The sequence below is a fragment of the Haematobia irritans genome, chromosome 4 (assembly GCF_050003625.1).
Source record: "Haematobia irritans isolate KBUSLIRL chromosome 4, ASM5000362v1, whole genome shotgun sequence".
NCBI lineage: Eukaryota > Metazoa > Arthropoda > Insecta > Diptera > Muscidae > Haematobia > Haematobia irritans.
In genome coordinates, this window is record NC_134400.1 from 124,009,040 (window position 1) to 124,021,425 (window position 12,386).

The 12,386-nt window shown below is 36.5% G+C and overlaps 2 protein-coding genes across 2 annotated transcripts in view; both read left to right on the top strand.

Moving 5' to 3' along the window:
- The window catches only part of LOC142235015 (uncharacterized), a 44,500-nt gene extending 39,838 nt beyond the window's left edge, over positions 1-4,662 (top strand). The window contains exon 3 of the mRNA XM_075306235.1: positions 2,422-4,662. Coding sequence (XP_075162350.1) covers positions 2,422-4,489 — 2,068 coding nt within the window. The 3' untranslated portion in view covers positions 4,490-4,662. The remainder of the gene's footprint in view (positions 1-2,421) is intronic.
- A 4,580-nt stretch (positions 4,663-9,242) lies between these two features.
- On the top strand, positions 9,243-11,994 carry LOC142235758 (uncharacterized). The gene is made up of 3 exons (XM_075307016.1): positions 9,243-9,247; positions 10,730-11,421; positions 11,492-11,994. Exons 1-3 carry the CDS (start codon positions 9,243-9,245, stop codon positions 11,992-11,994), a joined length of 1,200 nt encoding a protein of 399 aa, XP_075163131.1.
- The last annotated feature ends 392 nt before the right edge of the window (positions 11,995-12,386 follow it).

Genomic DNA, 12,386 nt, shown 5'->3' on the forward strand with positions numbered 1-12,386 from the left:
TAGGCAGGTTCTTTTCGCAGGTTTTGCGCCTTTCATTTACACATGTGTGTTTGGCTGTTTCGTTGTTGTTGCTATGGCCAAACAAAGCGAGTCATGTTCACAAAAAGAACAACAAACACACATAAAAAGCAGAAATACATTTTCCAAAATTGAAATTTGTGGTGCGAGAACAAAAACAATTTGTTTTTTTCGACCGTCGTTTGACGGGTTTTTCAACTAGTATTCTAGGATTTGTGCAAGTTTTATAGGTAAGCGTTTTCAAAATAAAACCTTCAGCTTTCCTTCAACATCTTCGATAAGATTTTTCTATGCAGCTAAAAATATATATTTATTTATATCAAAATATTCATTCATTTCGGGGGGGGTTTGATCCCCCTCATCCCCCCCCTGAATACGGCCTTGGTTGTTAGGGCACATATATGAACACCACCCATCCAATTTAAATCGGATCGGATGAAATGTGCACCTCTAAGAGGCTTCAAAAATCTAATCTGGGGATCGGTTTATATGGGGGCTATATAAAGGGTGGTTAAAATTTCAAGGGCCGATATTGATGTTGATTAAAACACAAACTATTTAGGAAATTATTGTAATTTTATTTTATTATGATATATTGGTATTGCTCAATTATGTATGGAACAAAATATCGGCCAAATGGGCGCCCCGACCTCGGTGGCACACCTTCGTCCGATGGTCCAAATTTTCGATGACGCTGAGGCATAATGGAGGTTCTATGCCGTTAATGTACCGAATTATCTCATCCTTTAGCTCTTGAATTGTTGCTGGCTTATCGACGTACACTTTCAAATAACCCCAAAGAAAAAAGTCCAACAGTGTCAAATCACATGATTTTGGCGGCCAATTGACATCGCTATTACGTGAGATAACACGACCATTGAATTTGTTGCGCAAAATAACCATTGTTTCGTTAGATGTGTGGCAAGTGGCACCGTCCTGCTGAAACCACATATCGTCCACATCCATATCTTCCAATTCGGGCCATAAAAAGTTCGTTATCATCTCACGATAGCGAACACCATTCACAGTAACTGCCTGACCGGCCTGATTTTGGAAAAAATACGGCTCGATGATGCCGCCAGACCATAAACCGCACCAAAAAGTCACTCTTTGTGGGTGCATTGGTTTTTCGACAATGACTCTTGGATTCTCATTCGCCCAAATGCGGCAATTCTGTTTATTGACGAATCCACTGAGGTGAAAATGTGCCTCATCACTGAAGATGATTTTCTTCGAAAATTGATCATCCACTGTTGCCATTTCTTGGAACCATTCTGCCCATTCACGACGCCCATGGTTCAAATTGAGTAAGTCTGAAATAGAGAAATGTCAAATAAAATTCGGAAAAACACTTGGCGCTTGACCCTTTATAATTATGGACCGATATGAACTAATTTTTGCATAGTTGATAAACTCCATATACTAACATCACATATCAAGTTTCAACCGGATCGAATGAAATTTATTTCTTCCAGAGGCTCCGCAAGCCAAATCTGGGGACCGGTTTATATGCCCATTTGCAATTCCATTGACCTATATCAATAATAACTACTTGTGCCAAGTTCCAAGTCGATAGCTTGTTTCGTTCGGAAGTTAGCGTGATTTCAACAGACGGACGGACATAGCTAGATCGTCTCAGAATTTCACCACAACCCAGAATATATTTCGTCTGAGAACAATATTTCAATGTGTTACAAACGGAATGACAAAGATAATATAACCCCCATCCTATGGAGAAGGGTATAAAAATAAATGTGCTTGATATGAACGAAGCAAAAGTATTTTCTTATTACAAAAATAACTAACAAAAACTATTTTTTAGGGATCAAGATTTGACCTTTTTGAAGAAATTAAAAAAAAAAATCAAACGTTTTTTGTCTTTGCGTGTATTTAATATTTTACACATATAATCCCGCAGCTCACTGATCTATAAGGGAATATAAAGACAAAGAAAACAAATTATATATATAAATAAAATCCTCTTTGTATTTTGTTCAAGAGCAAATAAATCAAATTTTGTGATCATCATTGCAATGATTGCCTCTAATTGGTTTTATAGGTTTTTAAAGATTTTTTTTTTAGAAAACATTTCGTTTCTGAAAACAGAAAACGTATCTCACTTTTAAGGCTCTCCTTAACCTTATATATTATAAACATATATTTAATTTCTAAGATGTCCAATTTTCGAATTATATCGCAAACAATTGCGTATAACTGAAAGTATAACCAAAAGTTTTAGAATTATTTGCGAATTTAAATCCCCATAAAAATAGCACACCTGACCCTGAGTTATATAGTGAGGACCCCAACCCGCATATTACTAAACTAAATGCAACCACAAAAACAAAACAATCAAAATACAAAAATGCCTAAAACAAACTTACTTCAACATTTCGTTTGCAGAATTGAAAAACAAAGGCTCATAAAATTTCCAGAGGATTTGGATGAAGCACCCAATTATAATACAGGTGGTGCCAAAAAGACTGATGAGGCTAAACGGATATTGGAGGAAATCGAAAAAATTAATCAAGCTTTGGGTTATGTAAAGAAATCCGATCATGCACGTTTGCCAGCCATCTTGGACTCTTCACAATATTTATTCCCCAATACAGGATATCAACCATTCCATGCTCAAAATCCACAGACAACAGGTAGTAATGGGGAAACTCTACTTGTACCTTCTATACGATCGGTGAAATTTGATCAGGTCTATCATCATAAGGCAAGTGATTACAATAAGCCACCATTGAGAAAAGTATCGGAGGCCACAGTGAAACCTATTGCTAAGCCCTCAATCAAGCCTCCTGCTGCGACAACTAGTTCGCCTCAATTTTATTTCCATCCAGCACGTGTTGAAGTGCCCAAACCCGAAACTCCTGAGGAACAGAAATTACTACCCACCCATTTTGTTATTCCAGTGCGTTTGTACAAAAACAATAAGAAGCAGTATATTGAGAAGCATTCACCGCAGGAGTATAAAGTGAAGGGCTATAAAATTGTTGGAGACATAGATCACTTCTATGGCAAAACTAAATCTGTTACAGCTTCGAAAGTGAAATCTTCTCCAAAATATCATTTACTCTTTTTGCCACAAGAAGTAGTTCCCAAGAATTCAGCTACAGACATTGTAGCTTTGGACAGTGATCCAAGTTCTGCTGAAACTTCATCACGCGAAGAGAAATTGGCCAAAAGGCCCTTAAATTTACAAACCAATACTCAAGCGACTTCCAATGGGAATATTGTCAATGCTACCAGTTCGGCAACAATTGTAAGGAAGCGTGTTAAACCACCACGAGGTGAAGGTCAAACTGTACTCTCGGTAACATCAGCTTCAGTGATTAAGGTAACTCCAGCTCCAACAACAACAGGAGGCGTTGCTCAAAAACAGCCACAAAATCAGCAACAGTTGTCACAACAAAATCAACATCAATTGGCCCAACAACAGTCACAATATACAAAACCAGGTAATGGTCGTCCCAATAATCATCCTCTGCCAGTAGGGACACCTGCATATTTAGCCAATCCCCAACCAACAGCTGGTGGATCGAATGGTCAGAGTATTCCCCCGAATAATGAAAATAATAATATCTACAACAATAACAACAACGATAATCCTGGCAATACCAACTCCAATAAGAATAGGCCATTCTTAAATCCTCTGCTAAGTCTTCAATCGAATATTCAGAGCAATATCAATAACATCAATAATGCCACATCAACGGCCATAAGGAATGCATTCCAAAATATATTCCGATTACCTTTGAGACCTGATAACACAAACGACAATAATGACAATAGACCTTCAGCTTCTGGTAATGATTACACATATCCGTATCTTCAACCAACCTTGCTCCAATTACCCCAGAAACAGCAACAACAACTTCAACAACAACAACAATATGTATACACCTTGGTCTCCCCAGCAAATAGTAAACCTCCAGTAATGCTGGCAAATCCAATCTATCAAAGTGATCATTTAGATTCCGATTATAAATGGGATGATGAAAATTCCAGTATGGATTCCGATTCATCAGACGAAAGGGATGCACCCAATGCAACATCAAACGATACACAAGAACCTCCGGAAGAGAAATTCTTGGGTCATCATCCTATCCGAGAGATACACAACACGCAGAAGGAAGCCCTCAAACAGGGTGGTATAATAATTCAAAAATTGAAGGTACGTAAAGGTGGTATAGCTATAGCTGGTCCTGGAGGTGTGGCCACTGCTGGTAGTGGTGGTACAGCCATTGTGGGTCCTGGTGGTTATGCCCTAACTCATCCGAGAAGTTTAACCATAGCTGGTCCGGGAACCAAGGTGATTGCTATACCAGCCAATGTTGACTTGAAAGATGCTCTGACTCGTACAAATATACATACGAAAATGATTCCACGTGAAGGACGTATTGTGGCTACTGGACCTACGGTCTATTATGCTCCTGGCACAGCGGATGGTGTAGAAATAGACTAGAACTCTCATTTCATTATTAGACAATTTAAGTTTATTTAAAATCATACATTATGTAGGTAGTTAGTTAAGTAAATCGATAAATCCATGTAGTATTATCTAAGTTACGTATTGTATCGAATAATATATACGATATAGTTTAGAAATTTACCAAAAAAGAAGAAAAAAAAACGAAATGTTGTTGGCTTTTGTTTTGATGATTTAGAGAGGATTTAGGGGAACATGAAACATGTTTTCATAATTGGTTGGTTTGGGGTTGAATCGGATCGCTTATATAACATCAGGGAACAACCTTTGTAAACCACCGTGGTACAATGGCTAAAATGCTCGCCTTGCATACATAGGATCGTGGGTTCAACCCTAAATTCGACCGAACATCAACAAATTTTCAGCGGTGCATTGTCCCCTCTCAGTAATGCTAGTGATATTTCTAAGTGTTTCAAAGCTGGTTCTGGAATGTCCTTCGGTCTCGGCTATAACAAGGAGGCGCCTTGTCATTGAGCTAAACATAGAATCGGGGAGCACTCAGTGATAAGAGAGAAGTTCACCACTGTGATAATACAATGAACCGAATAGTCTAAGTGAACCTGAAATATAGGCCTGCCACTATACTTAACCTAACCCTTCATATAAAGAAGCCAAGATGACAGATGTCCTGTAAAAATATGTGGTAGACCTAAAGAAAAGGTACGTCATAAATACTAAGGAACCGAGAAAAAATAGTTTCGCCATAAAAGCAAGAATGGGAATATCGTTGTGAATTTGGGCACAAATTCTTCTGCAACACACAAAAAATATCAATTAATTTTCTTGTCAATACAATTAAAATTATGTTTACATTTGAGCTAACAGCGTAATTTGTAAATACAATTACGATTGAGTAATATTTTGTCACATTAGCAACCAATTTTGTTATATCAACAAAAATTTTGTTGATATAACAATTTTCTTTAAAAACAATTTATTGTTAGTTAAAAAAAAAAAATTATAATATTATTCTGTGCGAAGCTGGTGTAGTTGATATATGTGCTATATCGGTCGGCACTCATATAAACCGGCCTCCCTATTGATATCCACAACACTTAGAAACCACAATTTTTATTTAGAAGTATTTTCGGTCTACAAATAATTGTGCCGAATTGGAAGTGTACTGGCCCTTGTTTTAGTATAGCCTATACAGACTCATCTTCAGAATTGACTTCTTGAGCATCTAGACACCACAATGTTTACCACAAATATCGAGGTCGCCAATAGGCTTAGGATAGCCCCATTTTATACCGCAATTTTACCAGATTTGTATGAAATAGGAAATCTAGAGGTATTTTAGGTCACAAAGGAGTATCGAATATTATATTTTAAGTCAATAAGGAGAGATATTTCATATTCGAGTCCAAAGATCTACAGCGTGGATCATATTAGGCTCCCTATGATTTTCAGTCAATTATGACACCACAGATGGAGATATTCTCTCTTAAGAGTGTTGCCCGATTCTACCACTTTTCCACAAATTAGCGAAGATTTAATGCACTCAGAAGTGGCACCAGAGGGGTAAAGCTCCGCTGCAAAACTTTTGGGTGTTCAAAACTGTGATTGAACGCATGACCCTTTGTATGGAAGGCGAGCACCATAGTGGCTTCTGGAGACTTAGGAAAAAAGGGAAGAACACAGGGCGAACGTAATTCAAAGACGAAAGTTGATAGGCATCGTCTTCTGAGTTCCCGCAGGAACTTCATGATTACTGGGAAAAGGCTAAAGCGGCATGTTGAATTGAAAGGAAACGGCTAAAAATAAAGATTCGCACGGCTTAAAAAAGTCCCGGTTTTTTTTTTTTTTTTGAATAAAATAATAAAAATGATTAGTATTTTCTAAAGTGAAGGAATAATTTTATATCAAATATGTATATAGATAACTGTAAATAACAAACATTGTGCTAATATCCTTATCATAATCCTAAAATACTTATTCTTCATATAAGCTGTATATAAAAACTAATGCTTTAAATGACCTTTACCTTTTGCTTCCCTCCTCATGCATCATACAATATCTCCCATTTTCCTAAATTTCCCTGCAAACGAATTTCCAGTTGGCAGTCATCAGCTTTTACAACATGGCCTCTGCATCCAGCACATATAACTGCTTACACAACAGAAGGCTTAAATCTATTAACAACAGGTGATTTGGAGTCTCTAGGGTCTGCATCTACTAGAATCAAGGCAAATGCTAATGAAGCTAAAGAGACTGACAGAGAAACTATATTTAATACTCCAAATGTACCACAATTCTACCAGTCGCCGATCCTAGAGTCTAACCAAGCCTATTTCCTGCTTAATAGTCCTTATTTTGTTAACCCATTTATCCAATATGCCTACACCGATAGCAATCGTTTTCAGCCACATGTGCTTGAAAAGCCAGGTGAAGCAACATCAGTAGAAAAAACTAAAAGTATGACGACGAAAGCAACAGCAACAACAAGAAGGCCGAAAGCAAGAGATTCAGAACCCACTACAACGAAAAGGCCCGCAAGCCAATTCAGAAATAAACCTCAAAAGTTGCAATTGAAACCAGGCTTTAAAATGGGCCGTCCAACTGGAGATTTTCTCAATGATAAGCCATTGCTGCAAGCAGTACAAAAAATCAATTCACAATTTATTGTTGAAGAAATTATGCCCGTACCAGGACGTCACATATTCTCTTCCACTAAAATGGAGATTATTCCATCTTCGAATATACAATACAATAAACTACAACAAAAGAGTTTGAACAAAAACCTAAAATCAAATAAAACCCCCTTAGCACAAAAATCTCAAGTTGTAGTTGAAGCCACAGGACGAACATCAGCTTCAGGCAATGTACCACAAATTCCTTTTGGTACTTACTTTTTACCTTATTTTTCACAAGGCCAAGAACTCAACCAGTTACACGAGAAAGGCAAAAAAGCTGCAAAGACTGCTGCCTTAATTTTGGAACCTCATTCAAAAGCTATTGTGGGCAATGGAGGTACTGCCATATCGACACCCATTTCTAAAGCATACCTCAAACGTGGTGTGGCCACCAATATTTATTTTAATCCCGAATCGGTGGCTATAGCAGGAGTTGGTGGTAAAGCTCATGCCCAGGCAGATCTTGAATTGGATTTGATAGACTAAATTAACTGATTGACTGACATTTTCAAGGCCTCATGTTTAATTTAAATTATTCAATAATTTTTATTGTCCAAAGCTTCCCAGGGGAACCTTTTCTTTAATTTGTAAATAAATAAAATCTTTAAGAAACATATATGTCATACGATTTTTCTTATATTAATACTTAAATATCGGGTTACATTGTACATATAACGCTTTGTTAAATATTTATTTCCTATCCTATATAGATGATTTTTTTTTATTTTTTCTTTTTCAATTAAGAAAATTCTTCTATTGGTGGTTTTGATAATTATATCGTACTCAATTCGAAAATTAATTATACTAGTTTACACTGAAAATGTACATTTGATGAGAGGTGACTTTTCTTATATATTTTGATCTGCTGAATTCGAAAAAAATGTTAACGAATTCAGCAGATCAAAATACATAAGAAAAGTCGCATCTTATCAAATGTACATGAAAAAAAAATGTATTTTGTAAACTAGTGTTACTAATAATTACAAATGTTGTTTAGTTATTTTTCATAAAAATTTGCAAAAATTTATTGGCGAATTGTTGGTTTAAATTGAGGATTTTTGGGAACTAACGCGTATTGATAAGAGCTAGAACAATATTGGCAATACAGTTGACTGGTTCCTCTTCTTGAACAAATCAACTCCTTGTTAAATTTAACCAATTAGTATTAAAGCAGATCCATAATAAAATGTCCTTGATTAACAATGAACTTAAATTCTCTTTGAAACAAATCATTCCAAAAATTTTGACCTTCCCTTAAAGATTTCGGTTTCTTTAAAATAAAGATTTTTTTAGGGATTTCTCTGGCTTTAAATCTTTGATATATAAAATTGAAAATAGGATACGGATCTCATTCATCGAATTTCCATTTTCTTTTTGCAATATATTAACAAAAGGTTTTATATACAAACAAATTCCAGTTTCAAAATACAAATTATAATAGATACATCAACGTAAAACTAGTTTTCTTAATTCTATAAAAAAAAAACTTTAAACCAAAAATGCAAATCTTTAAAATAATTCTTAGCCTATTTTTGAAGCGTTTTTATCTTAAATCTAAAGATTCAAAATATTAGTTGATTTAAAATATTTTTCTTTACTTTATGGAAAATTTGCCTTACTTCGAAGATCTACGACTTTAACAGAGGGACGAAAATTTCCATTTCCATTTGTGTCCTAAATTAAAGATTATAAACTTTCTTTTAATTAAAATTTATATTAAGTTATTTTGTCTCGAATATCATTTAGGAGTGAAGAAAAAATTGTGTATCTTAGTTTAAATTGAATTCAAAGAACGTTATGAAAAACAAGTATATACGGCCGTAAGTTCGACCAGGCCGAATCTTATGTACTCTCCACCATGGATTGCGTAGAAAGTTCTACTAAAGACTGTCATTCACAATCGAATTACTTGAGTTGGGGTAATACATGCCGATGACCTTGCCTTCTTAAAACTACTTAACATCGTCTTCTAAATTGTAAGTTAGTCCATACGTGGTATATATTAGACCAAAAAAACAAAATTAAATACGTATAAAATTCAGTTCTTGACCCGGTATATGGTATATAGGGAAGTGTATAAATAATTACCAACGGATATGAAGTTTTGATCCATAATTAGAGAGCCGAATTGAAATATAGGGGTCGCTTTATAAGGGGGCTATATACAATTTCGAACCGATGTGGACCAATTTATGTGTGATTGGGGATAGGTTTATCTGGGGGCTACATATAACTATAGACTGATATGGACCACTTTTTGGCATGGTTGTTAGCGGCCATATACTAGCACAATGTAAAAAATTTCAACCGAATCGGATGAATTTTGCTCCTCCAAGAGGCTCCGGAGGTCAAATCTGGAGATCGGTATATATGGGGGCTATATATAATTGGACCGATATGGAGGAATTATTGCATGGTTTTTAAAGACTAAATACTTAGACTTCGTACCGGCTCGGATGAAATTTACACTCCAATAGGCTCCGGAAGTCAAATCTGGGGATCGGTTTATAGGGGGACTATATATAATTATGGACCGATATGGATAAATTATTGCACGGTTGTTAGTGACCATATTCTAAATCCACGTACCAAATTTCAACCGAATCGGATGAATTGTGCTCCTCCAATAGGCTCCGGAGGTGAAATCTGGCGATCGGTTTATATGGGGGCTATATATAATTATGGATCGATGTGGACCAATTTTTGCTTGGTTGTTAGAGACCCTGTACTAACACCATGTATCGGATCGGATGAAATTTGTTTCTCTTCGAGGATCCGCAATCCAAATCTGGCGATCGGTTTATATGGGGGCTATATATAATTATGAGCTGATATGGACCAATTTTTGCATTGTGTTTAGAGACCATATACTAACACCACGTACCAAATTTCAGCCAGATCGGATGAAATATGCTTATCTTAGAGGCTCCGCAAGGCAAATCTGGGGGTCGTCTATATGGGGGCTATACGTAAAAGTGGACCGATATGGCCCATTTGCAATACAATCCGACCTACATCAATAGCAACTACTTGTGCCAAGTTTCAAGTCGATAGGTTGTTTCGTTCGGAAGATAGCGTGATTTCAACAGACGGACGGACGGATATGCTTAGATCGACACAGAATATGTATACTTTATGGGGTCTTAGAGCAATATTTCGATGTGTTACAAACGGAATGACAAAGATAATATACCCCCCATAATGTAAGAGGGCATACGTAAAAGGTTTAATTCACTCCTTTCATGATCCGTAATATTTTAACTAAAACTTATGTTTTTTCTAGCTTTAAATTAAATGTTGATGCTAATAGTTTTTCTATTAAATCTTTGTAGAATTTATTTCCCTCTTTATATTGTATATATAATTGTACATAGAACTCATTTCCAATGAATAGCCCCATAGCAATTTCTCCTTCAAAATTTGGCTGGTGTTTCCTTTCTTCTCCAATTCAACTCGAACAGCAGCTCTTTGTAAAAATATCCTTAAGTCACCATATGCTTTGTTTATTATACAATCAAACCCCACTCCTCGTAAACTGATATCTCAACCAAATCCATCCATTCACAAAAATATGATTCATTAGACATAGATCATCGAATGATGAAACCTATTTACCCTACTATGGTGGTCTGAAAGGTCAAGTTATACATCTCAAAGATGGTAAGGTACAACGGATATCGCTGGTTGGTAAGGACATTGGAGCTAAGGCAGAAGCATTAACCCTCTCACGCCAAGGACCAACAGCAGCTTTGTCAAGTGGGATTGCTTTGACGGCCCAACATGAACGCGAAAAATCTAAATTTGAGGAAGATTTCAGTAGAATCCAATTAGCTGCTGCCCGTCTTGTAGCGATACAGGAATTGGCCAAACGAAAGGGTACCTTTAGTGAAGAGGACAATCGCATATATGCAGCCAGTCTCTTGGAATTGGGTCAAGCAGCACAAAGTCTAGCGATGTTACAGCAAACTGGCCAAATACAAGATTTCAGTGTTCTCTTGCAGCCATATCATAGTGTGGCCATGCCTCAGAAAACTCCCAATTTGATGGATGATAAAAATAATGATGATGTGGTCACCATTGAAGCGCCCATTGAGGAGCAGAAAATTGAAGAACAGAAAGTCGAAGAGCAAAAGGTAGATGAAGTCACTGAACAGCCATTCAATGAAAGTGATGTTTTGCCTGGAACACCCGAGGATCCATATGAAGATGTCAATGATAGTGTGGCAATAATTCCACCCAAGAAGGATGCTTCTGTGGCTGAAGCGAAACCCGTAGGTAAGTTGAAAAGCTCAATTTACAAAAAAAAAAAAAAACAATATCTTAACTCTTATTTCACAAACTCTAGGTGTTTCTATTGCTGGTGAAGGGGGTGTAGCATCTTCCAAGCCCAATGCTGTTGCCCTTTCAGGCCGTAATGGTTTGGCTGTCTCTGCACCCAAGGCTACAGCCATAGCTGGAGTAAGTCCCCAGGAAGCAGCTGCTTTTAGCATATCCTTACCTAGTCGCAATCAATTGGTTATAAAATCTGGTTCCAAACGTATTGCCTCCCCTGAAGATTCTTCAAACTATGAAGACTATGACTATATTGAAACATCACCAGTAAAAGCCTCTACGCGGGATGTACCTCTGCTAAGATCATCGGGATTGGTTGGTTCAAACTCCAAACATAAACCTAAACCCATGATGGGAACTGCCACTGCTGCTGAAGCTATTGTTCAAATGTGGCGTACTGCCATTGCCGAAGATTATGCTGCTGCACCCAATGATGATATGGATCGTTTAAGCGATTATGACATCGAACATTTATATAAGATCTCTAAAAAATTATCAAATCGGCGTAGAATGTAAGGATTATAATGATATTTGGTCCCAATTAAAATGGGGCCGTATACTTTAACAATGCTCAAAAAATGGATACAGAAAATAAAAACAAAGATGTGTTTGTTTATAAACTTTTTATAAGATAAGAAGAGAGTTTCAGAACACCTATATCCAGGTCCGATAAAATATATATTCTTGGCTATGGTGAACTTTTGAGTTGATCTAGTTATGTCCGTTGTTTGAAGTCACGTTAACTTCGCCCCAACGAAAAAATCTATCTACTTAAAATTTGGTTCAAGTAGTTGTTAGTGATATAGGTTCAATGGCATTTCAAATGGCCAATGTCGGATTACTTTTAGATCCGATCCTTATATTTGGGTTCTGGATGAACATATTTTATACGATCCGATAGAAATTCG

Coding starts and splice junctions, on each gene's coding strand:
- LOC142235758 (XM_075307016.1), top strand. Junction 11,422..11,491: donor GGCTGAAGCGAAACCCGTAG/GTAAGTTGAAAA, acceptor CACAAACTCTAG/GTGTTTCTATTGCTGGTGAA.